The sequence below is a fragment of the Acanthisitta chloris genome, unplaced genomic scaffold (genome assembly GCF_000695815.1).
Source record: "Acanthisitta chloris isolate BGI_N310 unplaced genomic scaffold, ASM69581v1 scaffold31106, whole genome shotgun sequence".
NCBI lineage: Eukaryota > Metazoa > Chordata > Aves > Passeriformes > Acanthisittidae > Acanthisitta > Acanthisitta chloris.
The window spans coordinates 4,092-23,558 of record NW_008678045.1 but is presented as its reverse complement, the minus strand read 5'-3'; the positions used below and the strand labels follow the sequence as shown (position 1 = coordinate 23,558).

At 37.7% G+C, this 19,467-nt stretch overlaps 1 protein-coding gene across 1 annotated transcript in view; it reads right to left on the bottom strand.

The window, feature by feature from the left end:
* Positions 1–580: 580 nt before the first annotated feature.
* Positions 581–19,467, bottom strand: part of DCAF13 (DDB1 and CUL4 associated factor 13) — a 22,890-nt gene continuing 4,003 nt past the window's right edge. Inside the window, exons 5-11 of the mRNA XM_009076754.1 lie at positions 18,738–18,893; positions 17,972–18,049; positions 14,097–14,179; positions 12,025–12,189; positions 8,668–8,803; positions 1,515–1,678; positions 581–733 (exon numbers count right to left, since the gene is read on the bottom strand). Of these exons, the coding sequence (XP_009075002.1) occupies positions 646–733; positions 1,515–1,678; positions 8,668–8,803; positions 12,025–12,189; positions 14,097–14,179; positions 17,972–18,049; positions 18,738–18,893 (870 nt within the window). The 3' untranslated portion in view covers positions 581–645. The remainder of the gene's footprint in view (positions 734–1,514; positions 1,679–8,667; positions 8,804–12,024; positions 12,190–14,096; positions 14,180–17,971; positions 18,050–18,737; positions 18,894–19,467) is intronic.

Sequence of the window (19,467 nt, the reverse complement as noted above, 5' to 3'; positions counted from 1 at the left end):
AGTTTCATCAAGTCATATAACAATAGTTCAGAAGACAGAATGAAATCATAAATGTGTTTACAGATGTCTGAAAATTCTGTTGAATTCCCTTCTGGATAAAAAAAAAAGTAATATATTGTACTGTAAGAAGTATAATGCAGGATATTTGTTACACGGAATAATCAAGATCTAGTCCATTGCCTTAAGGTCACTTGTTCACTTTATTAAATTTGATTAAATAAAAATAAAAACCACATTATAAGGACAATCAATTTACAACTCTGTATGGAACAGTTTTACTGCCTTTGACAAACCTGAATCTATGACATCCTTTTTTTTGTAGTAACAATACCAAGGAATAGGTCTGGAACTACAAAAATACTCCACCAAGTTATCTGCTTGTATCAAAAGGGTCAAACTGCAGTACAGTGTTGGGCCAGTAACACCAGAAGGACCAATGGCGATAAAAAAAATACAGGGCTAATTCTCATGACTACCCCCAAAGCAGAAGATGACTTGAGAAGCCAGAGGATGCACAAAGTTGGAAGAAAAGCCACATTTCTGGAGCCATATGCTGTATTACCAATGTCCCTCAAATTTTGTACAGTGTATTCATTCAATAAAGACTTTTTCTTTCATTGTGACATTTTGTACATGTGAAAACAATTATTTCACTACTGCCACAATATGTTTCTTCTTCTCTGGCACAAATGGCACAGATCCTGGTTTGCTGTGCTTGCGACGATTCAGTTCCCTAGAAACACAAAAAAAACCCAGAAAAATTAAATTCAGTAGTCAGCACAAACATCTAACAAATACCAGTTTCCTCCTCAAGCTACTAATAGAGATTAAAAAAAAAGGTTAAGAACTGCTCTGCTTTTATTAATGAAAAGCCACATACTCTTTTGAGAAGGACTGTCCCTTTTAAAATTAAAGTTGGCTAATTTAGAAAAGTTTCGAATTGAGCCTTTTCTTGGGAGCTTAGCTTACTTGGTTTTCATGTCAACAGGACTGGCTGCTCAAGTATGCAGAGCCTTTCAGCTGATAAATATGACTATAACCCACCACTTTTTAGCTTTACCGTTAATTTAATGGCTACAGCAAAGTATGCCACCTCCTGCTCCTAGAAATTCCAACATGGCAGTGATCCAGGTGACAAAAAAACATTCATCTGGGAGTCTGACGCTATTAAAAACCCAAACAACACCAACCCACAAAAATTAAAATGAAAACAAAACCCCCACCACATCATGTCATGCTTAACCAAGCACTGTGGCTCTTTCCAACATGGTATTTGCTGCCATGTCTTCGCTGTGCTTTTGGGAAGCAGCCAGTCCTCACTGGCACTTGTCTGCATTTTCCTTATAACCAATCCAGGAGTTCACAATCACTCAGTCAGATGTCACAAGCAGCTCATAGCCGTCCCTCCCACACACTGTAGCTCCATCCCTCCCATGCACTGCTGCTCCAGCAGCACTGCAGTGATGCATTTCACTAAGGCCCAGAGAGAACAAAGCCAGGAGAGCAAGACATACTTCCTGCGCCGAGCCTCCCTCATGATGCGCTGCTCCTTGATCTGGCAGTATATACTCTTGGGCAGGTGCCGGTGCTGAGCTATGCGCCTGATCTGGGGGTGAAACTGGAACTTCTCCTTCAGCTTCTGATTGTAATTCATCGCTGCCTTCTCTCGTGGTGCAAGCTACAGGGAAAACAGCACAGACAAGCACATTACAGAAGAACAGGGGTTTAACTGTCAATTTCCTCTACAAAACTGAATTTTATCTTTCAATTCAAATAGCTTCTTACTAGCAAATGGTTGTCACCACAGGGTCTTCAGAATTAGGGCAGGTAAGTATTAAAAAAATCTAAAATGACAACAATATGCCAATGCTCAAACACAAAACTTTATCACAGCATCAAAGCTGAGTGAAGTAACTGAATTTAATTCCTGAAAATCAGATTTTTATGTGCTGCAGAGAAACAAGCAAGAATATAAATAGCTGACAGTAAATGCTCTTTGATCAGTCTTTCCTAACCTCTGCTGACGATCAACTTTCCCTGTAAAACAAAGATTTACAGGCATTTTAGTCACTAGCCAGCCTAAGTGCAAATGCTATAAATGAACTGTCTTCATGAAAAGCTTTACCGACAGCTCTTTAGGTGGCCTAAATCCTACCCAGTGCCTTGATCCCTTAGGAAGCAGGGTGCACATATCAGATGTCAAGTATTAGCTTGACTATGGCACACAGGGAGTCCCAACTCTCAACAAGCAGCTAAAAAAACCTTAATATCACAAACACATGAAGGTGAGCTAGTATTGCCACAAAAGACTGACTTTTAATCCATGTTTAAAATGATGTCTGAGCCACCACTAACAACACTGAAAGTGAGAAACAGCATCTCCTGACAGCCAGCATAGAGAAGATTCTTTTTTTTTCCACCTAGGCATCTTCCCTTTGGTCCTAATGCTTAATTATCAAAAGAAAAAAACATGTGTGCGGGTAAGTATGCACCGCTTCATGAGGAATCTCTATGCATCTGGGATTTGCTTGGATCTCTGGGAATTTCAGTTGCATTTCAGCCTAGTGAGTTTCCATATAAACACAGAATCTGTCCATACTAAGTATTAACAGATGCTAATCCCATCCTCTTTTTTCCTACTCTCCTGCCCAAAATACTCTCTCCATACCTCCAGTATTTCAGGCATCTTAAAACCCTTTGTATTTTCAAATAAGCTGTGGCTTTGACCTCCCACATTTATTTCATACATTAACATCTGCACCTAAAGTATTAAAACAATACTTCAGACAACTTATATTTATTCAGCTTTGCAAATGACTCCGTTTCACTGATTTCTCATTTTCAAGAAAAGACAGAACCTGAGTTTCAAAAAATCAGTAACCAAACCAACAACTTTATTACACACAAAGTTTGGAAACATGCATCTTTCCCCTTTGAAATCAGCAATTGGCTATTTATTGTCCAATTGTGATCTGGAGATCACTTTTCTAAGTGACTTCTGTTAGAATATTTCATAAACCCTGAAAAAATAAATATCATACTCAGATGATTTTGGCCCAGAGTACCATAAATGCTCTGAAAGCAAGTATTGAAAATATATACCTCAAAGGAGTTTCTCATTTGGGACAATAAAGAAACCAGGTCTCAGATGCAGAGTTGCTCATTGCTCAAAAAATTCTGATTAAGGCATCAGAGATACATAATACTCTTCACTTTTATTTCTCCACACCCTCGTGTCTGTAAAACCCTAATCCTTCTGCTTTACTTATATTTATTGTGACCTCTTCAAACTGAAACTGAGTAAATTTTACAATCTTAACCCACTAAAGCTATCCTCCCCCTTTTACTGAAATTCCTGCTCGCAAGCCACCCTGAATAGCTGGTTCACTCTCAATAAATCCCAGGTGTTCCCACTCTGCAGAAAACTGCCAACATAATCCAAATGAAAGAGCTTTCATTTTAATTAAATGCAATGATTTTCCTTTAGTTTAAGAAGAGCAAATTGCTGCTGATTTAGCATAACCTTGATGATTCCACACTCAAGAGGTGAATCTGTAAATTAGACATATGCCCAGGATATTGTATCAAAAAAACTAATATAGACTAAGAAGTGGTTGAGTCTGACTCCACTTTTGTGAGCAATGTGGTGTACAGAAAGGCACACAGCTGGTGATGTTCCACCCAACCACGGAATGCCAGCGGCCAACACACCAGGCTGCGCTAAGTGCACCCTCATCCACATGATGGTAAAAGAAAATCTTACAGAAATGACAAGTTTCTATTTATGAGAGACAGCAGATAGCTACAAATGCAGCCTGCAATAATGCACTGAACTCCAGCCTCTCTCTTGCAAGTCATTTCACAAAGGTCAGTGTAAACAGCTGAAGAGAACAGCATTACTTCCCATCCTGTTTTGGGCTGGAGAAGATGCACACCATGATTTAGCAGGGTTAGAGATTTCATTTATAGGGAGTAGAACACGCCATAATACAATAAATTAGGATTTATATGACATGAGTGGAAGACATGCTCAAAGATGATATATGACTCTTTTTTCATGCATTCCAAAACCGAATGTGCAACATCCTTCCCATATGAGGAAAATACAAATTATGTGGCAGAAAGTAGCTGATTTGTTCCATTTGCACAGGAGTACTTCTCAGCAAATACCTAGAGTAAAAAAGGGGGAAAAAGAACCCTCTAAATGCAGCCAAGTTGTCAGCAATAGGAAAAGGCCTCCTCGAGCAGACTGCCCATGCCTCTCTTCTCCCTCCTGATGACAGGCTGGTTATTTTTCCCATCTAAGCAGATGGAAGGTAAGCATTTTTCCAGAGTTCTGATTGAAAAGCTAAAATCTTTTTAAAAATTTCTCCTTTTCAAGAGGGCTGTATTCATGCTGTGCAGCATTTAAAACTCCACACTATTAGACTTCTGTAATTCAGCATGAGAATTTGAAATGGATGTTTATCTGTCCTCTCCAGGTTGCTCTTCTAGGTTAGGGCAGACAAGAGCACAGATGCAATATATTTTTAGAATCCAAACATATCCCAGCAGTTTTCTACACCTTAACTTGCCTTTATTTTTCCATTGCTCTGCTGAAAACACCTTTCTAAATTTATTGGCATAAAGTTTATGCTAAAGGTTTGCTGTTTCGTAGCCAAAAAAACATCATCTTCTTTACACCCAAATGGACAACAAAAGAAAAAAAATGAAATTTAGATGTTAAGAGCACAAAATCATAGCAAAAGCGATGAAGTTACAGGTGCATTGAATCACAAGCCCAAAAATGACTCTGAAAAGAATGCCACATCACACAGTATCTGAACTGCTTGTTATCAGCATTATCTCAGAGAATGGAACTGCACACTAGAAACAGACTGAAAGGATAAACAATTACTTCAGACAGTTTCGATGTACTCCTGCTAATGCACTTTGCTAGATCAAAACCAGGACCTGTAACTGCATTTTCTCCTATCTCTTTCAGTCCTCACTCACAATCTGTTGTTACTGCATCCTGTAAGAAAGCAGCAAACCTATGCTCCACGACAGTTTACTGCTTTTCCAGCCTTTTCACTCAGGTGAGGCCACATTTTTCTCTTTTCCTCAAAAGTCAAATTCATTTATCTTTTAAAAAATCCCAAACCTCTTCAAGAGCACAGGTTAAAAAGCCTCAAACATACTTAACAAGCCATACTTTATGCATGGCATTTGATCATTCTGGAGTTTCTCAAAAGTCTTGTTTAATTGAGTCTTTTGCCTCTGGACATGCAGAGAGAGATGCTTCCTGCTTTAAAAATAGCAACTGCTAAGTCCTGTTTAATAATAGGTATTTATCAGTTCATCAGATTTTATTAAAAACTGATCATTGCAAATTATTTTAAAGCAACATGTGCAGTAGTTCCAACAGAGAGATTTGGGGTTGGTTACCCCTCAATAAAACCTGTGCAGACTTAAATTGTCAGTGGAGTAGAGACACAACATGCCTCTGGCTCCTCCAGAGACTTTTATTCTTTCTTTCATGTTTCACTGATTTTGAATAATGAGTGCAGTGCCAAATACATTAAAACCCAAAAGAAACATGCATGTCAGAACTGATGACTGCTCGGAGTAGCCACGGTTCAGAAAGTACAACTTTCCAACCAGATAAATGTTCACCAGCCACAGCATGAGTACTATATATTCACTATCCTTCCTTGGAACACAGCAGTGCTAAAAACCAACTAAGTACTCGCCAAAGGAAAAAAAAAAGTCTGATTACTATTTTCCTTTTTCTTTCAGGATGTTGGTTTCCATCCACCCCCAGCCCAAAAATATCCATCTTAAAATACAATGTATTGCAAGATGTTAGCATTATATCAGAAATACAGTGACCTTTGGATGAGTCATTCAATCAAATCTACTCAGCAAAGAAAAACCGCAGACCAAGCAACTAAGCATTTAAGACATATTTTGACACTTCTGACAGAATTACTGAATGTTCAGCTTTGAATATTCAAAACATTCAAAAAATAGCCACAGACTGTGGAAGAACTGGACATTATAGAATGAGCAAGCATATGCCTGTGAAGATAAGAACACCAATCCTCTGAAAAGGAGGAAGTAGGTACCAAAGAAAAGCAGTAGAACCTGCTAAATAGCCATTAACAGCTGCAATGCATAAGCAGCACAGGAACTGCCAGGCTGGATCAAACAAGGATTGGCACAATTGCCTGAATCCAAGCAACATTTCCAAGGTATATCCAAGAATATGATAAGCCATAAGGATGCTACTCTTGAGTCCTATTAGCGACAATTACTCCCTTAACATCTGAAAAATAAAATTTCATAGTGCTTCAAAAAAAAAATTTTAACTACAGTAGCTTCAGACAGCTTCAAATTCTGTCTTGCTAAATTCAAGGCCTCAACACATTTCCACACTAGATATGGAGATGTGAAACATTATCTCTTCTCACTGTAACGTAATTCTTTACAAGTTCATCAGCATCCTCCTTGTGGGACCAGTTTTTCTACACAATACACTATGTCCCTTGTAAATTTGTCCTGTATTTCTAAATAATTTTGCTTTCTTAAGATGTCTCTTGATGTCATGAGGGGTTTTTTTCTAGGACAGGATGCTAAGTTTTGTATTTTAACTGATGAGATGACTTTTGCTTCTGACAGTACAAAAACTCCAATATTAAAAAAAAAATGCAAAAGACGAGGGAAAAAAATTAATATCCAACAGTCAAGCACATGCCTCTTGACCTGTGTCACAGATAGCTATTGATTTAGTTCTCTTGGGAGCCAACAGCCACAGCACTTTGACAGAAATGCTTACAAACCTTAACCCATGCAAGTTACAAAAGCTTTACTGGTATGATCCCCTAAGGGCAGAACCAAACCATAGGCACAGACTCCAAGAGGTACATCAAGCAACCACACTACTTGCAAAGAAAAACAACAAAGGCTATTTCAGGCAGGATTCACTGTCAGGTCAAGGAACACAGAAGTATTAACACGCAGACCATATCCAATACCCAACAGTCACAACTGGTAGTGTCTTTTCTAGGCCCATCCATGGCCACGTTTCACTGATGCAAATACTACAGAAACCAGCAGAATGACTTTTACCAGTCTCCATTCTGAATACTTAAACAATAGCTAAGTTGTCCTTTTGGTATCTAATATTTCTACACTGCAGAAGTTATCTAGGTTTGCCTATTACTTCCTGGAGCCAAGTCTTACTCTCCCCTAAGAAAAGGAGCCAATGCCACCTAGTAGTCAATACAGCAAACTTTCTTTTCACATCTGAAAATATTAGGAACCTTTCTATATGGAAATGCTATTTTCTGTATTCTTTTTACCCACTTGTTCTTTATACAAAGGGGACAGAGGAAATATGCACATCAAAAATGCCAGTAAATTCTGTTACAGAACAGGAGCTTAAAGACAGGCATCATGATCTCTCTCTCTAGTGAATAAAGAGAGGAAGTTTCAGTTGATACTGTAAAATCAGGTGAAAAGGGTGTTGCCACAAGCATATGGACACAACAGTAGGAAAACAGTATAGCCTTGAGTACTCCTACCACTCCCATTCACCTGCCACCTCTCCCAGCTCTGCTCCACTTCTCTCCTACACAGATCCTGTAACTCAATGGAGCTTCACGTAATCACAAGCAGCCCTAGACATAATTATGCAATAGTTCCATCCCCTTAACTGTACAACATTCTTCCCTGAATTAAAGCTTTCCTTTCCTCTCCCCACAATCTTTCACAAGATCAAGCAGAAATTCCTCCAGGCATTATCTGACAGCTATGCCAATGGCTCAGAAAAAGCAATGCAAGCACCTCCAACACACCATAACAATATAAAGCTACATAAAGGGATTACTCCCAGCAGATGGAGTGTCAAATTCATTCTCCAAAGTCACTCACTACTTCAGTAGAACTGTGCAGATGAATATATACAATTGGTAACTTTAAGGGAACATTTTGGCTTTGTCTTTAACAAACATTTGAACAAATACAACTGAAAAGACTTATCCTGGTGTCTGTTCCTAGTATGAAACGTCGACCAAACAGACTTACATTGAATTAAATGGACTTCAGGCACCACTCTGGTTTGCCCACTTGGTGTCTGAGAGTTATACAGGTTAATGACAATCTCAGCAATGCACCAGTGCCAATGGTCTATTTCACAATGCATATGCTTATCACAGTCTTTTTTTTTGAAGAAACTTCATGAACAAACACAAACCAGTCACATGCCAGACAAAATTTGTAATAGCAACCCTAAACTTCAATAGAATTACTGAAGTATGGCAAAGCAGAATCTACTGACTTTTCTCTAGTGCAAAAGAATGAATTCTAACCTTTAACACTCAGGTAAAAAACTCTAATTTAGTTTAGATAGAACTAATGATTATTGTTAATGTTCAACAAGACCAAAAAAGTCACTTTGTGTAGCAATAATGAGGCATGTAATTATACTATTATTCCAAGCTACAGTAAATGCAGTGAGCTATACTGAGCATGTCAGTCTGCAAATTAAGCACAAATGTCAAACTACAACTTTACATTTTCCATTTATAAACAAGTTTTTAGAAATCAAACAGGCTAACTGGTTATAGTAACTACAATAAACCCCAAAATACCTTGTGAAAACAAAAAGCCAAATGCAACTCTTACCACTCCCAGTTTTTCAGAAGCATTAGCTTTCCACAGACGAATATTCATCTCATCTGAGCCACACAGAATATATTTGTTATCTGAAGTCCATTTCACAGTGATGACATGCTGCATTCGTTTGGTATGATATACCTCCCTACAGCAAAGAGAAACATTTCTGAATGATCTATTGCCACTTTTCTCACTAACGTTACCTGTCAAATCGCAGAAAGGCTTCAGTTCAAGGCAAAGTATTTTTTTTCACTTTTTGTTGCTGTTGATTTTTTCAAAAAAAGTCTGACTTTCTTAAACACCGTGCTGATCTTGTTTCTCTATACAGACACAAAGTGTGGCAGTTAGACTCATGAAGGACCACCTAGGAGAAGATGCTCTTTAAGTGCTTTCATAGAAATTACAGAAATAGCTAAAGAATAACTCTTTTTGCAAAACATGCCATGAGCAAACAACATGATAAGCATACTGTTCCTGACAGAATCTTGAGTTAAATGCTTTTACATTGAGAGCATTACAGAATGGGACTGCAGGAAAATGGGTGCCAAAGAACAAAAAAAAAGGAACTGTAAATAAATAAACACCTCCCAGCTGTCCACTTAGGATACAACGATGGATTTGCTACTCTTCATTCTGATTTCACTCTTTTACCCAAAAATGGATTTCCTTCTCATTGTCTAAAGGACTCCTAGGAAAAATGTTTAAAAGCTAAAAAAAAATTTAAAAAATCAAAGAAAAGTCTCCAGCTCTGCAAAAGAAGAACTCAACAAGAACCAGCAGCTAGTGTCAACTAGATTAAGAACAGCTGTGTGGCTATTAAGGCATAAACTACATTTAATTTCTGCTGATCAGACTCCTGCTCCATAAGTGCTGACACCTGTTGAAACATGTTTCTGCATGCTACATTTAAACCAATATTTAAATTAAACTCCTATCTAATTTTCATTAACTATGTATCAAATTTAGTACTTTATATCTGAGGTAAAAGAATAAGTACATTTCGCTGGTAATTTTAGTTACTTGTTAGCATTACAAAAGTGAAGAAAAAGTAAGGCCTACTTACTGTCCACCACTAGTCACTTTTTTGATGCATCAATCATGAACTACAGCTTGACCTACTCAGGTATTTTTATAAGGAAAATCCAAGTAGCAATGGCAATGAAATTTGAAAACAACACCAATTCAACAGCTGTGGAAAAACTAGACTGGGGTTGAGCTGCAGGGATTGTGAGAAAAATAAAAGTAATAAATGTATCAGCTTAAATAAGCTTATTAAGCTTAATCACATCTTGTAATTCACCATCAAGTGATGCTTTAAGAGAACAACCATGTGGAACACTAAGCATGAGTTCCTTCAGAAAACACTAATACTCACATCAGCTTTGTACTGCTGCTGAGTTAAATATCATGTATGCACATCTGCACTTCCAGAAGCATTTCTATGTTTATTTTCACTCTACTATGTGACCCAATAACAAAGCTTTTTCCTCACCCACTTCTGGGGAACTAAGTACATTTCCTTTCCTTATTCTGAATTTCCAGCCATTGCCTCTCCTGTTGATGTCATCACAAATTATTAAATATCTTTTTCAGGGACAGGAAAAACACAAAGCATGGCCAAATAACCTGGATCTGTCGTTTAAAAGCTCACACAGAAATACAGTTCTGTTTACCAAGCATTTACTAAATTTAGTCACCTTCAGAATAAATCTTAGTTCTTAGGGCTGAACAATTTCATTACTTAAATCTTCATTTTAAAATAAAATAGAAAGTGATTGAAGTTAGTAGTTTTTCAGATTGGCAGGAGATCAGAAGTCAAAAATGGAATACTGTCAGGACCTTATTTAGAGACATGCTTAACTGCCCTCTCAGTTTTCCAGGATCAGATCTTCTATTTAGAGACTTTTCTCCATTCCATGAGATTAATATCAACTGTGAAATTCTAAAAAAGTACAGCTTTTAAAGACTTCTAAGCATCCCAGAACACCCTGTATGAGGCAAAGCCCTTCATTTGTAAGGCTTCTCCTCACTACATCTATAGACAACAAACAACAGGGCAAAGAAGTGGGGACAAAGAAGAAAATTCCTTCCACAGGCCTTGGCAACAATCTGCTATAACGTGGAATAAAGCCTTTCACTGCTGCATTATGGGGTCTGCAAGTTTCCCCTCAATGATGTGCTTTAACTTGGCGTATCAACACTTCTGTGAATATTACTAATCCATAGAAAGGAGCTGCTAACCATATTGTTTAACAATGCAATTGGAAAAAATCCAAAAACAAACCTACAAAGGAACTGCAATACCTAGTTACATTTAAAATATTATTGTAAAACAAAGAGAAAATGAAAACTGTCTGCAGATTAGATACAGAGGGAATGTAAACAGCCCCTCTCACTCTTTAATGCAGCACAGGAGCACAAATGGTTACGCTGCATACATAATTTCATCAACCAATAGTAAAACTATACTCCATCACCAATCAACATTTCAACATTTCCACTCTTTAACCACCTAGAACTCAATCTAGTAACAACCCTTTGGGGGGCCGAGGTTGGAGAGAGGAAGTTAAACAGAAGTAAAATAAAGTTAAGAATAAAGAAAAAAGAGGAAGAACTGACAAGAGAGAATACTGAAGGCAGGTTTATGAAGATCAAACGATACCAGACAGATCAGATAACTTTAGTTTTCATCAAAATGAAAGAATAAAAATTAATGGAGACACAGTAGATACAATCTGAACTTCAGCAAAATATTTAATATACTGACTTATGAAACCTTACATGAAAAACTAAATCAAAGTGAGTTGTATTCAAAGCACTGTCACATGAATCAAAACCTGGTTAACAAAACATGAACAAAAGGTAAAAGTGTACTGAAACAGATCACAAAAGAGTCCCTCAGGAATTCATACAACAATGACATCCTTGGCAATCATCCCTATAGGATGAAGACAGTCCCTAGAAAACCAAATGCTACAATCTTGTAATGCACTGCAAACTGTCTGGTGACAGATACTGTACAAAGTGGCCTAAGAACATTAAAGATACATATAGAGGGAAATAAAATGGGACTCACTTTGGTAAAATACAAATGATTACACCCAAGAACAATAATCCACTGTAAGTTTTATTCCATACTGCATAAGTACTGCTACTTGTTAAGTAGTTCTACCCTTCATACATACTCTGGCATTATGTCAGCCACACAGCTGTCAGTTTGAGCTATCTACTGAGTAAGATTTCAACACTCACAGGAAGTGAATGCCCCAATGGAGATGTTGATGAGTGAATTTATTATTTTGCAGACTTGGGAGGGAAGTCACTGGAATGAATGACATCAAGAGAGAAAGGTGTAAAACCACTCACCTGCTGCGACCTTTGTCTACAGGAAAAATGCGGACAGACTTATCAAAGCTGGCAGAGACAAATTCCTTCCCAGTGGGTGAATAATCCACATCAAGAACAGCAGACACATGATCCATATGCACCATCACAGGTGATTCCAGAAAGCGCATATCAAAAGTATATAAGCTTCAAAATAAATACATCAACAGCTTAACATCATAACAACTCCTAAGCAAACAGCACACTTTACATAAACCACACTTAAGAACAGATCCATATTGCAGAGGGAACTCCTTAAAACAGCTCATAACACATGAAAAGGAAGAATGAAGCTTTGTTTAGGGCTTGAAATTAGTCTTAGCCAGAGGCATTAGTTACTGGATCAGCCTAGAGGTTTCTTGCTCACTATCAAAGGACAGACAGGCTCCACTATTCCCTTCATCATCCATTCATAGGTCACAGACCAAACCTACTTTTCTAAGCACCACACTGTCCTCCTTTAGTCCATCTTCAGACCTAAGTATGTACCCTGAACTTAAGACAAGCATCTCTAAATCATTACAGCAAGTCTATCAACTCTGAAAGGTTACTAAATAGTCCCATATTGGGAATAGCTAGTAATTCAGAGTGTACTGTAAAGTTCCATTTGGTTGGCACCCTTTCCTACTGCCTGATTATCACAGGCCAGACAATGTAGGAGAGCTTGGTCCTTCAACACATGGAGATGTTAGCTCAGCAGAGCACAAGATCTGTAGAAAAACATTACACTAAAAATAAACACAGCCGCTGGGCCACAGCTGGGCCACACTTGAGAACTTCAAAGCTCAAATAAGGTCCACCTGTACAGCCACTGAATCAACAAACCCAGCGATACACAGCAAAGCATAATCACTACATAGATCATTTATCTGCCTAGTGCAAATAGCCAATAGGCAAAGGTGCTTTACAAAGCATTTAATGAAACCTGCTTAAGATATACTATTTAGTAGAATTACTATAATGAAAGTTTGTGACTCTGCAGGTTTCTCACCCTCCTTTTTGCAGACTAATGCATAACTGAAATTAATTAGATGTCTCTTACTGAATAGTATACTGGCAACTATTGCTTTCTCCTTCTCAATTCTGCAAGAGAAAGTATGCAGCATCATTCAAAGCTGCCACTCTCTATAATCAGCAAACACTTGCATGTGCATTGCTGATATCAGCATTTGCCATTGCATACTAATGGCTTTAGGCTCCAAGAGGACAGTCATCCTGTTGGAAACTGCTGTTGGGTTTAGTTTAGCAAGGGGAAGAGGGAAAAAAATTTTCAAAAAAACCAAACCAAACAACCAGAAATCAAACTTATAAACAACCCATACCATAACCCAAATATGTGAAAAACAGCACATTGGATCTAACGCCCACTTTCAAGGTCTGAGCTGGATTCCATTTCCTTGGAAAACCAGCCTTAAGATAAGTAATAAAATTCCTATGTGCTAGAAGAAAACAGTGATCTATTGTTAGATCACTGACTTCCTGGAAGAAAGGATATGGAGCACATTTGCAATGGCCTAGTTTTGAAGAGACAGCTTTTTCAATATCAGATTAGCTGTTCACATGAATAGTATTGTTCAAAAGTAAAGAACTGCTCCGAGACATTGAAAGGATAAGTACTGAAGTCTCTGGAACTGCTTCACAAAAGATTCATTTATTTTCTTTTAGGAAATGTTCTCATCAGAAAGCTGATCAGTACAATATATCAAGCTTTACAAGAGCCAGCAAGAAAATAAACACGTATATTGCCTCAGACTGGACCAACAGTACTTATTTTCCAGGTCCCAAAGCAAGTTACACTTGCACTGGTTCAGCTGCATTTTGTCTAAGTTATGCTGCTCTTTTTCCCCCAGGTACTGAAATACAGAGAGAGGCAGTCTACTATCAATTCACATTTTTTAAAATCCTGTTTTTAAAAGCCTGTAATTCTCTAGGCTATTAAGCAATTCAAATTCAGAGTGTGAGTAGTCTTTTAAAAATTTATTTATCATGATCATAAATCACCAATATACAGCTTAAAAACTTAACATGATCAGGATTATCAATGTCACACTTACTTGTAATCTTCATTTGCTGCAGTAAAAATGAAAGCCTCCATAGGGTTCCAACACAGTGTATTGGTCCTCATGTTCAAGATAACCTGAAAGATATTTATACATTGCTACCTTGTTATAAGCAGTAAAATACTCTGTGTTTCAAAATTTCCCATACACCACAGGATACAAGCACTATCTAGATACAGAATTATGCCAGAGGAATTGTGACATGACAGAATGTTTCCTTAGCAGTGTTAGAATTGAAATTCAAGAACTTCCTGTCCCTCATCATACACTCATTGCTTGGGCTTCACAGCAATTAAATTTTCTGCTGTAAATCACCTTAGAATCAAATATTTCTAAGTGGCTATTTAGCATGACAACATGCTAGTGGTCAACAAGTAAACCTGAAACTTCTGAAAAATTTCACTTCAGCATATTTACAGGAGCCTTCAGTTAAGTAATCCACAGACATGCCTAATTAAATGGTTATTTCAAGGGATACAGTCATTAATTGATGCTGTGAAGTGGCATTTGCAAAGCAACTATAACATTTTACTATCCCCTCATCATTTTATCTCTGAAAGTGTAGTTCATGAATTCTCCTGGACAGTTGCCATTTCTTGTTAGAAGTGCCAAGCAATGTATGCAGAAGTTACTGTGCTGTAATCTACTCACCACTATCGCTCTATCAGCAGTGAATCATTTGCTCCACATTTGTCAGATCTGCTTGCTGCTAGTAAGCATATGGCTACCAGAGAGGCCAGTTGGCCCTGAAGTGGGAGGAAGCAGCTGATAACAGACTAACAAGGCCCTTCTACTTTGCTAAGTGCTGCCTAGACAAGAAGCTGTACATCAGATGTCCCCACCCTGGAGGACAGCCATGGCAGTAACAGCTGGGCCCTCTGCAAGAAGGAAAAGCAGGGACGACATTATCTGACACCACACACTGCACCCTTGGCTTCTGCCCAGTCTTGGAGGAACTTTCAACCACTGTATTTAAAAACTGTACAGAATGCCTGACACAAAGTGGCTGTATAATTACAGAGCAACTTATTAACAGCTGAACAATTCTAAACAGGATTTTCTACAGTGCTCCAGGCCAGCTACAATCCTACTTGAGAATCCTGAAATTTGGGTGTCTAATGCTATGGTACTCCAAATTCATTTTTGTTTTTTTCTTACTACACCAAACACCACATACATAATAAAATATAGCTCTTACAGTAATGAACACAATCTCAAAGCAAGTTAATAGTGATGACTCTACTGAACGAGTCCTCCCAAAAGACTATGATTTTATGAGTATATGCATCTTCTCCTAACTCCCATTCTCCCTAAGTCCTCGTTTCCTAGGTGGCATTATTCTGTTCAATCTAAAGTCTGTGCTGCAGAATATCACTTTTTCAGAAACTATGTGCATCCAGAACTGAATGTAACCATTTGATGTCTAAAGTCATCTCTAGTTTAAAAAGCAGCCACTGAAATGTCCTATGTTTACAGTAATGTGACAACTAAAGTTTGTTCAGATTTCAGTATTGTTCTTCTAGTTATAAACCTTGGACATATCTGGGAAGTTAATAATCAAGGTATGTTCTTTATTCTTCCCTGTACAAGTTTATCAGCCACTACAAAATGAGCACAAATGATGTTAACACACCACTTGTATAATAAATATTTTCAATTACATCACAAAACAACTTTAATATTGCCAAAATGCAGCTCTTTCAAAAGAGTCAAGTTTGGTCAAAGTCCATGTTTCACATCACTATTCTTTCACTGAAATTTGCAAGCACTCAGTTTATCTCAGCAGTGGCTTTGGGAATTAAAACAGTGCTGAAGAAACACAGTCTCTGTACAGTTCTAGCATTATGTTAAGTAACAACTATGTAAGTCACCCTGGGCTGAAAGTGATTTAAGTTGCTGTAAATATATTAATAATGGCATTTCAGAACTATCTAAACCTGTAGCAGCAGAGCCAGATTCTGATCTTATTTTCAATCTATTGCAGATCTTACAAAATTCCTAAGAGTAAGTGCCTATGAAGACAAGTCTAAGTTGTGAAGTCTCTGAAGACTTGGTTTACTTAACTGTGAGCACTTGCTTGCAAACAGTGTCAGCCCAGAGACACTGATATTACTTTAACACAAAACCAGAGCACTCAAATAAATAATCTGTCCTCCTTTACTACCTACAATGTATTTGGTTGAGGAAACAGCTAAAAACGTAACAAGCAACAGACACCACAATTCCTGTCATCTGTTTAAATGCTAAGATCTATCTCTAAAACACCCTAAGCTTTCCTTATCCCACAGGTTACACAAGAAGGACTTCCAGTTGTAAAGTGTACCAACTCCCACTAAAGCATCTTCCTCTTGTCATGCAACAGAATTTCTTCCCTTCATATTTTCCTAGCTTTTTTTAGACTAGTTCTTTTTTTGCACTTAAGTCAGTATTCCACTATCGTATCCCTCCCTCTCTGAAATTTAAGACTTCGAAACCCATAGACAAGACAAATGGGCAAGAGAACTACTGCTTCATGATATGAGAAGTTGCACTCCTATTTTCATTAAGAAAGGGACTCCCACTGAGTTCCAACTGCTTTGCTGGTCAAACACCAAGAACACAGAAGTGCCAGAAACTAGTGCCCATACATAAGTAAAGTACCCCTAGCAAGCAGTACCCTTCTCTTAGGAGTTAGAGCTCTTAGCTCAGACATGGACATTCTAACTCCTCTCCACAGGAGAATCATCCCTATCCCCAGAGGAAAGCCAGTACTGCAGCCATGGGTACATCTAAGTGTTTTACAGCAAGAATAGCACCTAAGCATGCCGCTTACGTAAGAAACACACACACACACACATATATATACACACACGTGTACATATGCATATGCATGTATAGCTTTATATATTTGGCATATATACATATGTAAAATTCTGCTAGATTTAAACTACATTCACTAAGGCTCAACTACATCTTTCTAACTTGTAACTGCAGCTCTACAGCACTGGCTGTGTTCATTTCAGCATTCAGGTCTCCCAACAAATTTTTATAAGTACTGTCTCAGTGGTCCAAACAAAACTTCATTAAAAATTGCTCGGGCACAGGGAGAGAAAGAAATATTCTTCTGCCAACAACATTCCTATCTTATAACTAGGTTAAGTACCATTATAGTGTTCTAGTGTATGTAAGATCAACATCAATCACAGAAGGACACTGAGTGTATATTCATAAGCCAGAACATTGTATTTCCAGAAGAATATTATTAATAGTTCTGGGCTCAAAACTACTGAACTTGGTTGAGGTTTAATATGTGTACATTAATTACTGACTTCTTGTTTAAAATAAATACACAGGAATCTTCACGTCATCAGTAAATTCTACACATAAATACAATTTTGATTACACTGCAAATGATTTCTGAATGTTTATAGCAGGTGCGTAGGGGAGGGTTTATCTCCCTGAAAAGGAAAAACACCTTTTCAAATGCAGAGCAAGGCTCTCCAGTGTGGAAATGTCTTAGAAGTTACCTTGTTTCCTTCTGGCAAGGAGGAGAAAAAAATTTAAATTAAAAAAAATAAATCACAGAGACAGAATGCAATGCAGGAACATAAAGTTCTTATTGTGAAATTGCTGTCAGGTCAGGCACTTTATCAAGAATTACAACAGAGTGAGCATGACAGCCCATCTGAATGCAGAAAAGGGCCTTTTAACTCTGCATTGCTTAAATCCCAGCATTAATTCAAACTCAGGTAAAAGACTCAGTCAATGAAAGCTCAGTGAACTCACAGTTCAGAGCTTCCCCTTCTCTACAGGCATCAACAGTTACAGGCTATTTACATATTCAATATGATGATTAGTGCCATTAATTAATGCTAAAAGAGAAATATTACCTTCTTTAATGGAGTTGATTTTCTCATATCATACAGCACAATATTTCTGTCAGAAGCACAGCTTCCCAAAAGGTATGTCTGAAAAAAAAACCAACCAAAAACCCATTGCATATGGTCTTGGAAATACTTCTGGAGTGTGGTGAACACCTAGCATTAGCTACCTAAGCTATTCCACAAGGCTGCTAGCCAAATAGTTTCCTTTTCAGTCAAGGAAATACATTCATCATTCCTTCTGTGCAGCTACTTATCCAGCACAAACATTTTTAAATAGCTTTCTCTGTAAGATTCAGAATCCACCCAGTGCTCTCTAACAGGCAATTCCTGAGGAACGCTTCATCTACGAACACAGCCCAGCCAGGAGTCATAAAGAAGTGCTGTAAAAGATCAAATGCAATTGTTTTGTCATGGAGAGGGAGAAAAGTCTTGGTCACAGGTAGTACAGCAACAGATCAGGCGACAGCTCCACAGCCTCATACACTGTGTTACTGAGGTACCAGATAGGTATTGCTGTGGGGAGAATGGAGCCTGCCCTGCCTTGCCTTCTCCTCTCCCCCCCAACAGAGACAAAAGAGATTAAAATATATGCTACTACATTCCAAAACAATATAGCCATAAAAATCTATGTATACATCCCCTAAATAATCTGTTAAAATATATATCAAAATCTAAATTTAGGAAAAAAGAAAGATGGTGTAAAGAGTTTAGATCTTATACTGCTCCAGACAATTAACAAATACTGATTTCTGATATATAACAGAAACATTACCTCAATGGGATTAAATTTTACACTGCTTATGCTATCAAAACCCCATGTCAGAGAACACATGGGACTTGTCCTTTGTTCATCCCAAATGTCCACTTGCTGGCCACAGGTGGCAAAAACCGCTTCCTTCCAGTGGTGATCAATCCCTGTATACACTGTCTTTAAAGGAAACAGAAACAAAAAAACAAAGGAAAAAAATTACAAAATTCACAAAACTATATGCATAAATATACAAGTATGTTCTGTTACAAAAAATATCAACAAATCATAGTATACCGAGTCTGCCATGGTTTTCTTCTTTTATATTACTGAAAATCAAGTCATCAATGCTACCAGAAACTAAGTCTTATCCAGCACACCCTTACCAGCAGAAAAGCTTTCTTTTTCCCTTCAGGTGCATGCATGCATTTCTTGTTAATTTACAATGGAGTTAACTTTAAAAGCCAATTTACAAAGTCCTGACTGACTTTAAAGTAAATGGATTTTTAAGGGTACAACTAGGAATTTTCAATGGGGACCTGAAAGGATTCCACAGACATCACAACTGAAGAGTTTCAAACTATGTATTTACAAAAAGCAAAAAAAAACCCTAGTACTAAAATGTAACAAAAACTTGAAGGTACTTTAAAAATGCCATTATAAAATTTGATGCCATCAACTTACAACCCATCATGATAACAGATGATACCAAAACTATTTCTCTCTCCTCCAAAAGCTAGATAAGAATTGCTTC